General features: G+C 41.2%; 2 protein-coding genes across 2 annotated transcripts in view; one reads left to right on the top strand and one right to left on the bottom strand.

Moving 5' to 3' along the window:
* Nucleotides 1–10,646, top strand: part of DENND11 (DENN domain containing 11) — a 51,076-nt gene extending 40,430 nt beyond the window's left edge. Inside the window, exons 9-10 of the mRNA XM_032761963.2 lie at nt 655–6,919; nt 10,522–10,646. Coding sequence (XP_032617854.1) covers nt 655–850 — 196 coding nt within the window. The 3' untranslated portion in view covers nt 851–6,919; nt 10,522–10,646. The remainder of the gene's footprint in view (nt 1–654; nt 6,920–10,521) is intronic.
* The window catches only part of AGK (acylglycerol kinase), a 103,696-nt gene continuing 93,935 nt past the window's right edge, over nt 9,536–19,296 (bottom strand). Inside the window, exons 14-16 of the mRNA XM_032761964.2 lie at nt 14,064–14,134; nt 11,799–11,883; nt 9,536–10,618 (exon numbers count right to left, since the gene is read on the bottom strand). Coding sequence (XP_032617855.1) covers nt 10,481–10,618; nt 11,799–11,883; nt 14,064–14,134 — 294 coding nt within the window. The 3' untranslated portion in view covers nt 9,536–10,480. The remainder of the gene's footprint in view (nt 10,619–11,798; nt 11,884–14,063; nt 14,135–19,296) is intronic.

The following is a 19,296-nucleotide window of genomic DNA, read 5'->3' as shown; positions in this document are numbered from 1 at the left end:
AGGTGGAAGGTATGTGAGACTTGAGCACAGCCACAGTCTCATCCAGGTATGACATGTGCCACTGTGTCTGAAATTCCTGAGCACCCAGGGCCGCTACAGGCACCAGGCACTTTGCCAACCTGAGAGCTGTATGGGCCTGGACTCTGTCCTGAACGGGGCTTGTTTGTTCATAAAGCACCCTAAAGCAGTGAGTTTTAAATCTTGATCTGTGCATAATCTCACTCCTCCCACAGAGTCATCAAGGGAGAGCAAACACCCAAGGGTAACGTTGGCTCAGGTTCATTTTGTTGTTGTTGAATTTTTGCTTCCTCCTAGGACTAAGCAGAAAGATAAGCAGTGTGTGGGGGCCTCTTCTCAGGCTGTGTTTAAACCCCGGTCACTTCCCTCAACAGGAAAATGGATTTTGACAGGCCATCCTGCTTAGAGATTTCCCTAATCACACCATAATTAATGCCAAATGGTTTCTTTGCTAACCTTAGTGGCACTTGAATAATTGTTTAACTTTTACTCTTTTCTTCTTTTAAAAGATACCTGTGAATCCACTGAAAAGTACACTAAACAAAACAGTATAGTTTTGGTTCCCCATATGTGGATTACCTGGTGAGCTTTATTTTCCCCCAGCTTCCTTTCCTGTGTCTTGTCTTCCAAATGCAGGTTTTTCCTAGAACAAAACAACCGGATATTTCAGACTTTGTTGGAGGTGTCTGCCAGTCAGGACAAAACTCTGACAGCAGAGCATGCCCGGGGCATGGGCCTAGACCCCCAAGGAGACCGGAGCTTTCTCCTGGACCTGCTGGAGGCCTATGGCATTGATGTCATGCTGGTCATCGACAACCCCTGTTGCCCGTAGGAGGAGCCAACAGGACTGGGAGCCACTTCACATGGGATGTCAGCAGCCTGGAGTTCACCCCAGACCCCCAGAGGGCCTCATTTTTTATTAAGTTGACACAAAGGAATATTGTTTATACTTTCCAACAAACATAATTTTTGCAATTTCCTTTCTGCCCTTTTCCCTAGAGATAAGGTGAGATCGCCTTGGTTTTGTGTCCTGCCGTGTTAGGATATTGGAATCTGCCACTTTCTCCCAGAGCTGCTGGTCCTTTGGGCTTGGTCATGGGAGTTGTATCACTAGGAGTAGGCTGAGCTCTGGAAACATTGGGATGGACTTTTCAGAAAGTCTTTGTGGTCTTTGTCCCTTGATGTATTTAAGAATAAGACAACCGTCTGTCCCCTGTGGCCTTAGATGTTCATCTGCCTAAAGGCAGAAACTAGACCAGATGATCTTTTAAAGTTTTTAGTAGTTCTAGGAGTCTGTAGTCTTGGGATCAAATCCCTTTTCTTGTTCATTAGGGCAACTTTATGTCTTCTCTGTTTACTTGAGTAGGGACCATAAAGAGGGAAAAAAGGATGTTTGTGACACCAAATTTGAGGTTATCTTATGGTCAGAATGACAGAGGTTGCTTATTAGTGAGCTGAAAACTAAAATTGTAGAATGAAGCCTTGAAACCTTCCTCAAAGTAACTTCGCGGTGGCCATGCAATGTAATGTTCCTTTCTCTGAACCCCTCCTCTTGGGATGAATTGGTAAATTGCTAAGGGCCAATGCTGGCCTTGGAGCTTGCAAGCAAATTAATTTTCCAATTTAGTCTCTTAAGGGTTCAATATGCTCTTGGGGTAAGTTGGGTATTTTTTAAAGGCTGAAGTTTCGGCTACTGGAGGATAGAGCAGTTGAAGTTCGAGCAGGATGGGGAAGCCACTCTAAGTCTCTTCATCTGGACACGAGTTCTCTGGAGGCATTAGCAGCAGTACCTCTGGGTCAACGCAGATTTACTGGATTCCAAAATCTAGCAAGGATCTGAGCTGGTTAACTCAGAGGGTGGAGCATGATGCTAACAAGACCATTTATCATTTTGGACCCCTCACAAACACACTTTAGCAGAGGTGACATTCCTTAGGCTAAATAATTGGATCCAGGGACATAACAGATTTGTTGAGAGAAAATGCGGCAGTGCCTTCACCCAGGACAGTGGTTAGGAAGCCCTGAGCATCACTGATGGATTTATCCATTCTTTTCTGAAGTGCTGTGCTCTAGGCTGGGTCCTGTTGCCACCTGCCTGTTCTCTGGTTGGCTTCTGCAGGAGGGCAGCTTACGTGTTGTCAACCAGTTAGAAAGCCAGTTCCTGTGGGTCGAGTTTAGGCCTTTTTGGCCATAGTTGAGAATTTTGACTTGGGATACTGGGTTGTTGGTGACAAATAATGTTTTCCTCTTCCCCCTTCCCGCCTGGCTCGGTTATGGGAATAGCCGTCAGTGCATGCATGTCTGTGACCAAGACCCAGCCAGAATAATGTACACAGCAGAGAGAAATAACATTCAAATGGTGGGTCACACATCTCATCTCAAGATAAGGTTCTTAGGGTTCACTGCTTTATTCAAAAGTATTTTCACTGTAGCTCCTTCATATGGAATATCAAAACTGAAGAAATTCACATGTGGAAATGCAAATAGACATTGATTAATCAAGGTAGCATCTTTATGTAAATATATAAATAAGTTTGGGCATTGAAATGTAAACTGTACAGCTAATAGACTTTTCTCCTCTGCAATGTGGGTTGCTGTCATTTCAGTAATGTGTATGTTTACAAAAGAAAAAAAAAATCTGTGTTTCGAGGTTGAAGCCTCACCTTTTTTTCTCCTTTACATGCAACCCTCTCCTCTTGCCTCTCAAGGGTTGAGGGGTCCTTTCTAACTTAGGCCAAGTAATGGTTACTTTTCGTGGTATCCTGAGGTTCAGGGTGTTTTAAGCCAGGGGTAGGTGGTTAGAGGCAGGAGTAGAAGTGAAAGGAAAGGTCTGATTCTCCTAGAGGACACAAGAAGACCTCCTTTTTCTGGAATTAGGGAATCTGCCGGAAGGAGCTGTTTTAGGCATTTCTGCTCTGAGCCTTCTATATGCAAACACTGCGGTTTTAACTACAAGCTCAGAAGTGCTGCTGTAAACGTAGCAGGGTGAGAATGAAGTTCCTGTATTTTCCTTTGAATGGTGAGTCAGGGCTTCTGGGTTCCCTTAACTTTGTGCTTGGCTCGGTAGCTTTCTGTCTCACATATCCACGTGTCCACCCTCCTGCTCATGTAGAGGGCCAGGGTATGGGGGGCCCCAGAGGAGAATGTGCCAGTGAGGCAGTGCCATGTTTCAGGTCATAGGGGCGTTGGGCTCAGCTGACCCCAACGCAGAACTTCTCCCTTTAAGAGAGATTCCAATAAATCGGTTCTTCCCTACCTTGCCAGCTTCTTCATAGGATCAGAAATCTTGCGCAGAGCCTCTGCTTGGCTGAACAGCGTGTGCGTTATCTCTTCGGTTACCTTTGCCACTGTTGAGCATCCTCAGAGTATGTCTTGCCTGGGCCATGAAGTGGAGCCTGTGGCCTTGGAAATCACCTTTTGAAGCCTTGCTCTGTGCCAGATTCTGCTCCCCAACATGAGAAATTAACAGGCACAACCCAGGATCCTTTGCTACCAGTTCTTTACTAGGGAATCCCACAGTGGCAACAGAAGCTAGGAGCCATGTGGACCTGCTTTTCTGCCAGTCTTGAAATACTTTCTGAGAAACCATCTGCTTTTGTTCAGAAGAAAGTGCTGAACATCGTTCACAGACTTCTAGGTCTGTACGCTCTTTAGGGGCGGGCATTATGATTACCATTGGCCTCCTGGGGGAGGGTTAGAAACCTGTGGCGTGACACCTGCCACTATCTCCTGCCGGGCCTCAGCCCTCGCCTGCCTAAGCAGGCCTAGTTCTCTTGTGAAGCTTTCAGCCTGATCTCATGCCACACTGTGAAATGAACCATGTGCCAGTTTGGAAATAATTGCTGACCTGAGATGCTGGCTGGGCTGCCCTGTCGTTCCTGAATAAGTCAGAAGAAATTCCAGGTGGGAGTAGAATTCAGGTTTGGGGCTCATTGGTATCCATGTAAAATATGACAAAGGCCTGTTCAAGAGGGTGTTTTCAATTCTGTAGGCTCAGCAGATGATACTACCCAGCCTTTGGGAAAATGTCCAGTTGGCCCCGGCTTAGGACTCTCCACAAGGAGTTTGAAATGGTAGGGCTTATCCCCTACCAGACTAAAAGTATGGCCCAAATTAATGTGTTTATAATTTGCTTGGCCTTTAAACATGAAACATTCCTTATGCCTGGTAGAGACCATTCCAGTGTCAGTGTCCCACCTGGGACCTGTACAGTCCTCAGTATATTATGATTGCAATGAATTAGAAGGCTTTTGCCTTCCATATCCATCATCCATTATAGCATCTGTGCTTCCGTCTGGTTAGGGGGAGGGAAGCTGAAATCATTGATGTATCAATAGAAGTAATATAGCGTAGGAACTTGCATCTATAACTTACCTTGTTTTGTTCCACTTTAAAGTCAAGACAAGAAAGTTAAGATAGCACACAGGTGCACATGCTTCCAGATGCCACATGTGAACATTTGTTGATCATGTGACTACCAATGATACTTTAACTAGAAGATAAATTAAATCTTAGCTAAATCATTGTTTTTCGTTCTGGTGGCTATGAGGATGAATTTGCTCTCAGTCTTGATACACTGAAAGCCCTTCAAACACAATAAAAGATGAAATCACTCACCTTTAAACTGAGGCCTTCAGGGAAGCTTTTGTAAAGGACAGTAATGAATTAGGCTTTCAGTTGTAAGACATCAACCCTCCAAGAAGAGGCAGAGACCTGAGGGACCATTTATTTCCCTTTGAAACTGCATAGCCCAGGGAATGGATTGAGATGCTTTCTCCAGTCCCTGTATAGGTCATCCTTGCAGAGGTAAAGGAGGAGGGGCAGGTGGATGAATAGGATAATGCTCAGCTTGGCAGTGAACTTGCCTTAGTGTGATGACAGGTCTAACATGGGCAAGACAATTAGAATGGGGACCAATATGCCAGGCATGGGCTTTTATCTCCCTAATAGATCCCAAGCTAGTAGGCTTGGATTCTGCCACATGGCCAGCCCTCCTGTCTTCTCCCCGTACCTTGTAGTTAGACCGAGGTGAGAATCCTGCTGACCCCAGTCCCGTCCTCTCTCATTTCAGGAAAACCCTTTTGTGATTCAGGTAGGGGGAGAGGAGGAGTTAAGGGCTCCATTTACTCCCAAGTCATGAATTTTTAATATTCCATTTTTATTACTAATATACCTCTCTTCCTAGAAGTTACTGGAGTATTGAGTGTTGTGGGAAAAGGCTAACTGTGAATTAAGTTAATGTTTTTCTTATAAGAAATGGAAGTTTATTTTTTTATTGATATTACTATGTGATGAACTGAGTATGCATATACTGAAATGGAAGGAAATTTTAAAACTATTATTCTAGAAGAAATGGGCAGTTTTGTAATTTGGTGGTGGCTGAGACCCCATAGAAGTTTTACTATGTAAATAATTTGGAGAGTGAATAAGGAGACTGTGCTATGAAATCTTGACAGCGTTCTTTAGGAGGCAGTCTTGACAGTCCTAGGAAGGTTGACATAAAAATACCAACCTTCAGTAAAGCTCTAGTACAAAAAAGGGTAAATGTCATCATTCTTATTTTTAGGCCTCTTTCTTGAGAGAGGTGGGAGTGGGAGGTAGTGTTATAACTGGCACTTTAATTTGTTTTTGGAACTAGAATTTAGGGGCAGTTGGATGAAATTGCAAATTTAGAAGGGGAATAGGAATTTTCTATTGCTATATAAAGAAATGATGATGGAGAAAAAAGCCTTGCTTTCCTCTTTTTAGAATTTATTTTCGACTTTTAGCATACTGTGGGGCCTTTAGAGCTAATATGATCTAAATTCAGAAAATTTAATTTTCACAGTAGGCCAGGTGTGAATTACTTATGTTTGCTGTAGAATGCTTATTTAGACTAATAATAAATTTACTTTGCTTTCTAAGGCTAGTCAGCGACTGTGGGGATGAGGCAGGATGTTTTAAATTAGCCAGAGATGATCCACAAAGTGAACAGTCCACACAGAGGTCATTGAATTGGATGGTTGCAAATATATTGACATTAGAGTGAAAACTCCTTCCTTTGGGTAAACTAAAGAAAGATAAAGTATACTAAAAAATTTTAAGATGGTGTTATACAAAAAAAAGTTTGGTTCTAACGTGTCCACAAAGACTGTCAAGTGAAGAATGGTGGAGATTCTTGGCGTTTGAGCAGCCAACCTGGATGAGTGACTTCAGGGACAGAGCAGAGGAAAGCAAAATGAATTTCCTTTATTTACCCAAAGCTTGTTGACTGAATTTTTGTATAGGTCCGGGAAAATAAGCCTAAACAAATAGTTGTAGCCTTAGAAAAACTGTTTTCCCATTTCTTTCTGAGTTAGAATCAGCATAGCCTCCCTGTCGCCTTAAATGTAAAAATCCTATTTTGATTAATACCCCAGCCTAAGAGTTATAGCAATACGAGAGACTGAATCTATTTTTGTTTTGGGTCTTTACCTCATATTATGAAATTAGTAAGACACTTCATAAATTTTGCCCTGAATACTGGTGTGCCTAGGTATGCCGTGCTCTCTCTCTGTTTCCAGTGGTGGTAATTTTAAGGCCTAAAGAAAGCTGGGGTTAATCCTGAAGCTAAGAGTAAATGTTTCTTGAATTGATTTTGTTCTGTGGTACAAATAACATCTTTGAATATCATGTCTGTATATATCTGAACCAAGTTGTGTGCAGAGAGGTTGATATAACTATATTTACAGAAAATGATTTTTACAATTAAAGTTCACATTTTAACATGAACAAGCGTGCTGCAATACCTTCTCCAGTCCAAGAAATGTGGTTTGTGGTAGAAAGGAATGGTGACCCACCCCATGAGCAGAGCCTGATGGAGGAGACTGGGGAGCTGCTACCTGTCCTTCTAGAAGCCATGGTCTGGACAAACTTTCTCCAGGTAATGGGAAACAAAGTTGGGAATAACTGTGCCACCCAGAAGAGCCAGGGCTGTGTACCCTTAATTATATCAGGAAACTTCTAGAATCCCACAGAGACCACCACCCTTTTACTTTACAAACTCTCTTATCAAAGTTCAGTTTAAAACTATGTATTTGGTATATATTTGGTGTATGTGTATATTCTAAACTTTTATTTCATTTTTAACCTCTTGGGGAGTTACAGTATGTATTTAGAACCGGTATAGAGTACATTGCTATCGGCGGTTCTCTAAATCAAATGGCCTGGATTCAAAGCCAGGTTCCTATTTTCTGTGCTATGTAACCATATATTATTACAGGCTGAGTATCCCTTATTCGAAATGCTTGGGACTTAGAAGTATTTTCAGATTTCAGACGTTTTAGGATTTTAGAATCTTTGCATTATAAATCCAAAACCCAAAATGTTTCACTGGGCACTTCCTTTAAGCATCATGGTGGCACTCAAAAACTCGGATTTTGGAGCATTTCAGATTTCACCTTTTCAGATTAGGGATGCTCAACCTGTAGCTACTTCCTAGGGTTGTTGTGAGAACTGATGCATCAGTTACATATGTGAAGCACTGGCACTTAGGAAATATAACTGCATCCAAATATGTGCAAAACAGCTATGAGGGAAAGGAAAAAAGCTTTATTTTAAACCCTATCTCATAGAAAGCAACTACGGTTTTTTTTTTTTTTTTTTTTTTTTTGAGACGGAGTCTTGCTCTGTTACCCAGGCTGGAGTGCAGTGGTGTGATCCCGGCTCACTGCAACCTCTGCTTCCCAGGTTCAAGCGATTCTCGTGCCTCAGCCTCCAGAGTAGCTGGGACTATAGGCGCATGCCACCATGCCCAGCTAATTTTTGTAATTTTAGTAGAGATCGGATTTCACCATGTTGGCCAGGCTGGTCTCGAACTCCTGACTTCAGGTGATCCACCTGCCTCGGCCTCCCAAAGTGCTGGGATTAATCTTTGCATTTGAGTGAAATTAAACTGTCAAAAAGTTTGTACTAAACAATCACCTGGGAAGGGTGGCTGACTTCCCAATGCAGATTCCTGGGCCCCATCCCCAAATTGGATTATTAGGTTCTCCTCCAGATAGCTCAGCATTCCAGCTTTGGCTGACAAGCCTCACTCAGCCGACTCTCTTTTAGTTGCACTATTAAACTTCTTCGATGCAGGCTTTATAGGGAAGGACAAGGCAAAGAACAAAGCAGTCAACAATAAGGAAACCAAGCCCTCATAGGAAAGAGCCTGAATCAAGAAAACAAAGTTTGAAACAAGGCCTATTTATATTTAAAAATGAATAAGATTCTAAAGTGGCTTCCATATCCTTCCCTAATTATATGTACCATTATGATTAGAACCACAAAATGAGCACACATAAACACACACTGGTAGCCTATCAGAGCAGAAAGCCAGATTCTGCACTGGTCCTTGATACTGTTACAGAACCAGGATATGCTAAATGCTCTCAGCTCAGGTGAAAACTTGTTTTCATATACCACAGCATCCTTCCTCCCTACCTGTGGGTGGTATGGGAGGAGTGATCTTTATGCTGATGTTTGGAACCATCTGTTATGTTTTTGCTAAAAGCAGAACTTTTACCACCTTGAAGAATACAGTGTGAAATAAGCCTTCCTTTTTGTGATCTTCATTCATGGACTTTTCATAGCTGTTCTGTAATCTACTAAAGCATTGGTCTCTCTCCATGGGATGTGTGGGCATGGTGTATGTACTCTATCTTAAAAGGGATCTGCCTGAGAGTGAGCCTGTAGCTAAGGCCTGCCAGCTCTGCTTCCATCCCCCTCGCAATCCTCCCTCATTGATCTTCCTGTGGTGCACTGCCCCCTAGAGTGTAAGAACCTCAGGGGCACTGAACACAGGAAAATGTCAGCGGTAGTAAAAGTAAATGGTGCTAATGACTGGCTGGCAAAGCCTTGGCAAATCAGGTGGATTTTAGTTCTCTGCTTTCAACAGACTAAAGGATAATCTAATCAAATTGTTAGTTGATAGATCATCATTAATAATTCTTGATGACAGAGCACTGTGATCTTTGTCAAAATTCCAAAGGAATCCAAAGAACTGTATAACATTGTTAACGTAATTTGATTCCATGGAATTTATGTGCTTATATCTATAAAGAAATGAAACAAGGAATACAGCTGAGGTTGAACCCCATCTCAGCTGTAAAACACATTCATGTATTCTAGGATAAATGAACTAATTAGGATAAAGAACATTCTAATAAAACAACTTTTAATCATCAAAGAATTATATTAATACCGTTTTCATTATATACCAGTAATTACGATAACATTGGTTCTGGACTGAGCTAACAAACACTTAAGAGCTAAAAAAAACTTATTCCATTTATATTTTTTGTTGACAAGATAATGGGGTGAATGATTAAAAGATATCAGGCACGATAGATTACATTATGATAGGATTCTTGGCTGAGAAGTGGTATGGAAATACAGAAGGAGAAAAGCCAATTTGAAATGTTCAACTACTACAGAACTAGCTCATTTATTTTTATAAATGAATGAAGGGTGTCAAATTGTTGTGATATTTAAATTGTACTGGATATGTTTAAAATAGTGATGTAACAGTTTTTATTTTAAAATACCAATATTTACACGACACCAGCAAATACATACTTTGTCAACTATTTAACTTTCCATGAAAAATTTTAGATGTCAACTTAGATGGGTGAGGGGATACATGATTTTTCAAAATGCTTTTGGGGGCACATGAGCAGAATGCTTTGTGGGCCACTGCTTTAAAACTTATTTCTCCAAGTACGGTTGAGGGACAACTTACAGAATCACTTGGGAAGGGTGGGTGACTTTAAAAATGCATATCCCTGGGCCCCATCCCCACATTTGGGTTATTTGGTTTGGGGTGGACCCCAAATCAATTTTCAACATGTACCCCAGGTGGCTCTCATGCAAACCATTTAGGAAGCACTACTTAAAAAAATAAAAACTAGCATTTTCCAGTATTGTAGCCATGGCTGAAGAGGGAAACAACCTCACATACCTTTCTGGACTGAGGATAGAACTGAAATAAAAGCTAAACAAACAGGAGCCGGAGCTCACAAAATAGCAGCACCCGTGGAGGAGCCTAGAAATAGGAAAAGGTCACCAGGGAAGGAGTGCACTTTCCTGGAATTCCTAGCACGGTCAAAGAACAGAAGTGGAAGGGCCTAGGCAGGCCAAGCCCACTGTGGGCTCCGCACTGTGGTTGCACTTTGGAATAAAACAAGAAAGTCCATTTCCATCTTGAACCAGCCTGAGAAAAGTCCGTGTTTAGGAGGGCCGACCGTCACACCAAAATAAAACATGCGCTAAAGGAAGCTGATTGCAAAGCAGGTGACAGAGCACACTTTGGGAAGCACTGCTGGAGTCGGGGCAGAGGGGTACTTGCCATGAAAATGCCCTGGGGACCCTCTGACGACACTGTTGGGATGGCTGAGGCACCTGTTCCCTTTTGGTCCCACCGGTGGCCTAAAGTGTGGTCTTAGAGCTTGTCTTCTGCTGCTCACTGGGTGGGGCTTGTGAGCATCTGTTCTCTCTTCCTAGGATCACAGAAGAACTGCAGCTTCCTGGGGAGCAGTTTCACCTCCACAGGCATCGCTTCATACTCCTCACTGTCAATGCTAAAAGAGCCCCCTGCTCCCTGGGGAGAAGAGAATATTCAGAACAGCTCAAACCCCCATCAGTGGCCTACTGGAGTTGGAGGTCTCACAGCAGCACCAGAAGAAGTTCATCATGGAAAGCAACATCCTCTCTTGAAGAGTCATCCTAATGTTCTTTTACAAAAAAAAAATTCAGTGCCTACTATGATGGGCACAGTGCTGGTTCTGGAAACATCCTAATTCTACCATCCATGAAAAAGGATTTATTTTCTCTTTTTGGCCCCTATCTCCTCCCAGAGTATTTTGGGATTTGAACAACATGGTTATAATTTTCAAATATGTATTAATGTATTAAAAGGCAAGGGTCCTGCCATGTCTTTTAAGGAACTCATATACATAGTCCTGTATTATGCTAATCCTTCTCAAATAAAAATAAAGACAGCTGATTCTCTTATCACAAGCTATTATATCTGCTGGATCATTTTCATCATTCTCTAAGACTTGCTTAGCTTGATATACCTAAGGTATATCATCATTAATATCATTACAGAGTATATGAAACCCTTCCATAACTCATGCATTTAATTCAACATTTATATCGAAACTGTGATGCCAGTCACTATGGGGATACCTTCTGTTTACCTATAGTCTTGTCTGAATACAGTAATATCATGGCCACATGTCTTCAAAGGCATGAAGAGCTTCCTTTTTTTCTGTATTGCCAATTGAATAACCTCCCAATTCCAGATTCTATTTCCAATTTTTTTCGCTTACATAGGTTATTCTAAGCATGGCATTTCATAATACAGAAAAATTCAGTGTTGAACTGAAAACTGCTTCCAGATCCTTCATAAAAAATGTTAAAGTAAAAGCCACTATTAACATTTGCCAGCTAGACAATTCTCTATATGTCTTAATGTAGTAACCTGCATTATTTACATATAGAAAAATAAAAAGAGACCTAAAACTCACTTTAGGGAAGAACCTTACTTTGAAAACGATGGGAGTCTTCAGAAGTCCAACTCTAAATCCATGACTCCGAAGGGGATTCTGCCATCCTTTTCAGCTCCCCGCTACTATGACCCAGAGCCTGGCAAAATGCTTGGCACACAATACATGCCTAAGTGTGGGTCAGCTAACAGGAAGGATGGGACACCGCAGAGGGGCAGGCCGATGACGAACAAATCAAATGCTGTGACTACCGACTCCTTCCCCACTCACCTCCGGGATAAGCAAAGTGCACTGGCTGGCTTGGAGACACTCCGTGCCCTCGGCGTGCAGCTTGGGGTTTCTCACCTTTCGACTTCTGTGGGCACAGGAAAAAGCAAGCCTAAGACCAGTGATGGCAACTGCACTAGATTGCAACAATGTAGCAACTTCTTTCCCCCTTTTTATGAGCTTACATAAGTGGACAGATGGTCTATTAAGCCATAGAGTTCTGTAAATAATTTTTCCAACAGTGATTCTTGCTTAGCATTGTGATACATTCTAGACTGAATGTAGAGAACTGGGAATGAAGTTATGACTTTCTCCGAAATGCTCTTAATTTGATTTAAAAACAATCCTTCCACATGTACTGAATTCGTAGATTGTTAGTCTCAAATTTAAAAATCAGAATGAAATTCTTTAGGAAAAGTACTAAACTTCTGGTATTTGGTACTTCTTATGATTTATTACTTGGAGAAAATATTTTTACTTTAATGTAGATATTTCTTTTATGTATATGAACAACTAGTCTTAGAAGTTCTGATAACCCTTCCTATCTGTGGGTCCCACTCCTGTGGATTCAACCAACTGAGGATAGAAAATACATATTTTTGCACCTGTCCTGAATCCGTACAGACTATCTTATCCCCTAGAGAATACAGTACAGCAACCATCCACATAGCATTTACATTATATTGAGTATTATAAATAATCTAGAGATGATTTAATGTGCATAGGGAGGACGTGCCTAAGTCTATGCGAATACCATGCCACTATATAGAAGGCACTTGACAACCTGTGGATTTCGGTATCTGAGGGAGGTCCTGGAACTAATCCCCCAAGGATACCGTGGGATGACTGTATTTATAACACGGTCTACTTGGCATACCATATATACCTTGACTGAGTGACTGGAGTAAAATTTCCAGCGCATATACAGACACACACTCCACCTCATGCAGATGTATCTTTTAGGCAGTGGAAATACAATAAAAGCTAATCCAAGTAAATCAGTCTATTATTTATCATTTATTAACGACAGTAACTCTACGAAACAGTATCAGAGTTTTCTAATGCAACTTCACAATGTTCTCTTCAGATATCCAGAGGAAACAGACATTACTTGATTTCACTTCCTGTAGAGAACAGAAGGACACTGGCTGCCACTGGTGCTAACAATGCAGAACACAGTCACTTCGTCTAACCTTAGCAATAGAATTGGGGTCTCTATTTCTGGATACCAGTATCATAAAGGAGATTTGAATATTGCTGGTCTCACTGGCCAGACTGTCAATGAAGATTGTGTGATTTCTGGACATTCCGTAGAAGGAACAGGATTTTCCCTTCTTTTTCCTATAGATACAGCAAGAAAATCAAAGGCTGCAGAATCAGCTATTCAGTCTCTGAAGAATTTATGCCAAAGGCGAGAACAACAAACTTATGTGCCCATGTAGATAATGAAGTAGCCATGGAGACCAGGCCGCTGCAGCAGAAATGTGTGATCCCTAAATGGGCACGAGAGGGAGCTCTGAGACAAAGCACAGAAAAGCAGAGCTGAGCAGATTACCAGTTGGCATGGGAACACACCAGCTCCTCAGATGCTCTGAAGGAGGATTTATAGTGTTCTTAACCAATAAATTCTGGCAGAGGTAGGACTTAACAAATCACAGGACTTAGAAGGGTATTCTGTATTGGAAAAGGGAAAAAGGCCTGGGAAATGTCCAAGGTACTCAATACCTTTTCCAGTTTTTCATGAAGGCCCTGGGAATAGGAGGACATGGTGAACTGACATAAATAGTAATGGATACTGTGAAGTGCTTCAAAATATAAAAAGGCTTGACACACATTCTCTTACTCAAGGCTGAAAGCCAGTCCTGAGATCGGCAGAGATGATTATTTCATTCTGTAGACAGGGAAAGGATTCAGAGATGCTAAATGATCCAAGGCATGACTGGGTAAGTGGCAGAATCAAAATTTGCATTCAGCTCTTTGACCCCAAAACCAAAGTTCTTGATGCTGTGTCATGCTCCATTGAATTCTTTGGTTTCAATTGAAAAACAAAGACTGCTCTTACATTCTGATCCCCACAAAATGAACAGTGATGGGCAGCATAGGAGAGGGGCACTATACATGTCAGCCCATAGGAAAGAAATAACATCGAAATTCCCAAACAAGACAAGGCTTTGGCTGGATTTCTGTCTTAGACTTCATGGGGCACTCTGAATAGTAAAATCTGAGAAAATCACAAGCCTCATTTCCTGTGAACCCCAGTCCACTTACCCTATAGTTATAAAGTCTCCTTTGCTGATGGTGTCGGGTTCAATGCAGATATTCAGAAAATCTTCTTTGCTCTAAAAAGGTTAAGAACACTAACGTCATTACTCTTAAAATTTGGCTAATGCAGCCTGTTGTCATCCTCAGCTTTGATGGTTCATAGTTTGAAGCTATTTATAGATAGGGGACTCTACTTGTAGTGATTTAATTCCAAACCTATTTTCAGTCTTTTTTTTTTTTTCACTAAGAGCTTTACTGAGGTATAATTTATAGAAAATTCATCTCCATTGCTTGGCTTTTTTTACTACATAAGCAAACAGAAAACTCAGAGTGGGAGGTTCTGGACGTTCTGTCACTCACTAGTAATTATTAGCTGTTCTAGTCTCTAGGATTACTTCCCTTGCAGGCCAAGCTTTCAGCCCATCCCAGCAATCTCAGTGTTCACTGTACATCAGCTTCACATCACAGCGTGGAATCAGCTGCTTGGTGTGGAGAGCCGAAGTGCCTGTGCTCCTTTAATGCTCTACATACAAATTGGGTGTGTAACCAGAGTTGAAAAACAGCAATCCATTTATTCTATGGTAATGTTTAAAAACTTTCCATTTCCAGCCACAGAAAGCTCTGGATGATTTGAGCTACAACAAAATGGCTATAAAAACAGACTTGGTTCTTGGACCACTTCCCATAATTTGCTATCAGTCAGTGACTAGCCATACAAACCTAGCCCTCTGTAAATCAATCCCACAACTTCTATGTCAGCTTCAAATAGAGGTCTTGTTTCTTTTGGGGTAGGTTCAAAATCTTCAGGCCCAGGATTTGAGGCCTCTGAGAGCCTTAAAGCCTTTGCCTAAGATTAAAGGGTAACTAACAAAGAACTGTCAACTAAGAATTACAAAACTTAAAGTGGATGACTTTGAAAGTTCACCTTTTATTTAACTACTTACTGAGTGCCAATCATGCACCATGAACCCACGGAGCTTGGGTTACACCAATGAACAAAACCCACATGAATTTCTGCCTACAAAGAACTTACTTTCTACTGTAGAGACTGGAGGGAATAGATCGATCATAGTAAAACAGTAAATTATAAACTCTGTTAGAAGATAAGGATGCCAAAACTATATTAGAGTTCATTAGAAAATAAGATCAAAGAAGCAGAGCAAGGAACATGAGGTGGCGCTGATGGCAGTGGCTGCATTATAAAAAAGGGGGTCCCGTGGAGAAGCCTTGGAGAAGAGACCTGAAGGAGGTGAGGGAGTCAGCGATTTGGCCATCCAGGGCAGTGGTTCTCAAACTTTAGCAAGTGTCACTGTAGCGCAGGTAACACTCAGACTCTGGTTTTTGTTTGTCAACTAAAATAATTTTTGGCCAGGCGCAGTGGCTCACACCTGTGATCTCAGCACTTTGGGAGGCCGAGGTGGGCGGATCAGCTGAGGTCAGGAGTTCGAGACCAGCTTGGCCAACGTGGTGAAACCCCATCTCTACTAAAAGTACAAATATTAGCCGGGTGTGGTGGCAGGCGCCTGTAATCCCAGCTACTCGGGAGGCTGAGGTAGGAGAATTGCTAGAACCCGGGAGGCAGAGATTGCAGTGAGCCAATATCACGCTATTGCACTCCAGCCTGGGTGACGAGTGAAACTCCATCTCAATCAATCAATAAAAATAATTTTTTTTTAACTCAGACTCTGGCCCCATCCCAAGTTTCTGGTTCAGTAGATCTGGGGTGAGGCCCATGAATTTTCATCTCGAGCAACTTCTATGTGACACTGATGTGCTGATCTAAGGACCGGACTTTGAGAACCCCTAATCCGGGGATGAGCAGTCCACACAAGGGGAACTACTGGGGCAGAGGCCTTCAGGTGGTGGTGGGGGAACATGTCTGACAGCAGGGAACAGCAAGGAAGCCCGTGTGGCTGGAGCAGAGCAAGTGGCAGGGACAACAAGTGAAGACAAGGAAGAGAGGAGCTACATCAGCAGAGCCTCATAGACCATGGCGAGGAAGCTGGCTTTTAGGCTGAATGAATCAGCCACTGGAGGGTTCTAAGGAGGGAAATATGTTCTGGCTTCATTTCAATAGGATCACTCTGGCTGCCGTGTTGAGAATTAAGACAGGAGTAGTATTGGAGAGGGAGACAGTGGGCTAGGAATTAACATTATAGATAAATGTGTAAGAATGATCCAGGGTTCAGGAGCTCCCAGGAGCAATGATCTGCTCTGACAACAGGACATTGAGAGGTAGGGCTGGGGGGTAGTTAGAGAGGAGGAGGAAGAATGGGTTAAAGCAGTGACGAGTCAGGAGGACAACCACCAAGTCACCAGGCCCAGCATACAAGGGGAGGAAAAGAAAGAAAACACAGCCACTGCTTAAAGCCTGTGGGAAAGGAAGCGCCCAGGGGAGAGCCGCGCTTCAGCTAGAACAGAGTCGGGAAATATTTTCTGTAAAGAGCCAGAGAGTGAACACTGTAGGCTTGCAGACCACGAGGTCTCTCTCACAGCTATTCAACTCAGCCATGGTGGCTGAAAGCAACCAGAGACTACACTCAAATGAATTAGCATGCCTGTGTTCCAGTAAAATTTGACTTAAAGACACTGAAATTTGAAGACAATTTCCACACGTAACAGAAAAATAATCTTCTTTTGATTTTTTTCAATGATTTAAAAATGTAAAAAACATTGTTAGCTTCAAGGCTGTACAAATACAGGCAGCAGGATAGTCGGGCCTGTGGGTTGTCCTTTGCTGACCCCTGTTCTAAAGCTTTGTTCTGGAGGCACAATTAAGTTACTATAAAGAAACTGTGGTTCTTTGGAGGTGAGCCTTTAGCTTTGTTAACAGGGAACAGGGCAGCCTTTAGTCTAGAATTAATTTTGACTCACTAGTGAGGCAATACCTTTCCGAGGACACTACCCAATGCTCCATGTCTGAAGAGGATTTTCTACTCTAATTGGTTTGAACACGAACTATTCCTGGCTTTGTGAGAGGACTGACCCTCCTGAGACTGTCCCGCCTGCTCACTGGTAACTCAACCTCCATCTTGGGTGGTGGTTTCTCACATGCATGCACCTGTCAGTACTCAGCTGAAGATTCCAGAGGAAACCTCCGTAAACCTCTAGCTTGGTTCTGGGTGCAGCTCTCCTCTCCATGTGGCTCTCTTGTATCCTGCCTTGCAATTCTAGCTGCCTTGATTTCTCAAAATTCTCAAAGACCCCTCAACTGAGGTGGGGCACGGGCTCTGTGTGGGCTCCCTCTCAACAGGCTGTGGCCTCTCTCCAGCAGTCACCTGGGGCAAGCGTCAGGCTCACCGTGTTCAATTCCTTGCTCTCTGGACTCACTGTCCTATGCTGCTTGTCTCATACCAATGTCTCATATAGTTGTTTCATAGATTTTGTCCAATTTTTAAGGTGTTTAAGGTATAAAGCTGGTGCTTTTTGCTACATCTTGGCCAAAAGTCTCACATTAACATTCAAAAATCAATTCATTTTATTGCTTTGACAGATTAAATGAGGAAACTTTATTATCTCAATAGATGCTGGAAGAGTACTTGATAAAATTAAATATCTAAGATATTTAACATGAAAGATAAAAATGCTTAGCAAACTGGGAATAGAAAGGAACTTCCTTAATCTGATAAAGGGTATCTATAAAAAAAAAAACACACACACATTAAATACAAGAATGAAACAATGAAGACTTTCTCTCTAAATCAGAAATAAGAAAGACGATGGGGACTCCTGTTATTGCTACTTCTATTTAACCATGTACTGAGGTCCTAGTCAGTGATCTAAGTAAAATGAAGGATTGTAAGGATAAGTATTTGAAGAGAGAAAACAAAACTTGTACCATTTGCATTGGCCATGACTAAATCTGTAGAAAATTTGAAAGAATTCATTGAAAGAAAGTTAGAATAATTAATAATAATTTAATTAGGTTGCTGATTCAGCATTGATACAAAAAATCAATTGTATGTCCATCTACTAAATCAGATAGAAAATGAAATTTTAAGAGATATTATTTAGAATAGCATAAAAATTAAGATAACTGGGAATATATCCAGCAAAAGACAGGATATTCCAGAGAAAACTATAAAACTTCATTGAAAGACACTGAAGACCTAAATAAATGAAGAGATATACCCCGTTCATATGCTAGAGGAGTCAATATGGTAGAAATGTCATTTCTCTCCAAATTGATCTATGGGTACAATGCAGTGAGATCAATATTATAACATTTTTATGTGGAATTTAATAAAATAAACATTCTAAAATATTTATAGAACTCAAATGAGCTAAGAACAGCCAAGAGACTGTGTAAAAAAAGAGAAAAACAGAACTTATTATAAAACCAAAATAAGAGAAGCAGAGTATTAGTATAAATATGAGAAAATGGAACAACAATAGAAGAGACTAGAAACATTTACATGTATATAGACATGATATACGGCAGAGGTTTATTGAAGATCAATGGGGGAAAATGGAGATTTCAATAAATGGTGCTTGGACAACTGGCTTTCTATTTGGAAAGAACATAAAATGGGAGCTTTTCCTGCATCATTCACAAAACTCACTTATAAGTGGCAGTATTTCCTTTTTAAAGAAAAATGGAACTATGTTGCAAATCTTTTCACCTATTTTTCCCATGTCAATAGACAGAAAATAATACATATATAAAATAGATATGATTTTTAATAAATGTACCAAAATTTATTCAGTCTGATTAGTTCATTGCAAATATTTTACTATTATACGGTGAGCACAGTTGTATAAGAGATCCTAATTTTCACATATTCTACACTCCTACAGCTTCTTTCATACACTGAATGTGCTGCTTTTAATAAGTGAACATTTTGAGCTATTACACGGCAGCTACATTGCCTCTATTGTATTGCATTCGCTTTTATTTTTATGAAGAATTGTGCAAAAAAGAAACAAATGAATTTGCTAATACTAGTGATAAGCAGCACAGTATTGTATACTTTTATAATAGGCACAAAGATAAAAAGCACTTGGCATTGTGAGTGTGGCTAATCTTGAGCGAAATCACATACTCACTGAACTTAATCCATTCACTGGTACTCAGTCATCAGAGAAAAGAACAATGGTAAAGAACATGAACAAAATACTTGGAATACATACTATTAAAGGCTTGGTATAAAGGAGATGTATAATTACAAATGTTATCTTTCTCTTTTAAATTCCTCTGGAACAGAATCTTTTTTTTTTTTTTTTTAGCATTCACATATCC

The sequence above is a fragment of the Hylobates moloch genome, unplaced genomic scaffold, assembly GCF_009828535.3.
Source record: "Hylobates moloch isolate HMO894 unplaced genomic scaffold, HMol_V3 SCAFFOLD_1, whole genome shotgun sequence".
NCBI classification, from domain to species: Eukaryota; Metazoa; Chordata; class Mammalia; order Primates; family Hylobatidae; genus Hylobates; species Hylobates moloch.
The sequence above is the reverse complement of the archived record's forward strand: the minus strand, read 5'-3'. Positions and strand labels throughout refer to the sequence as shown.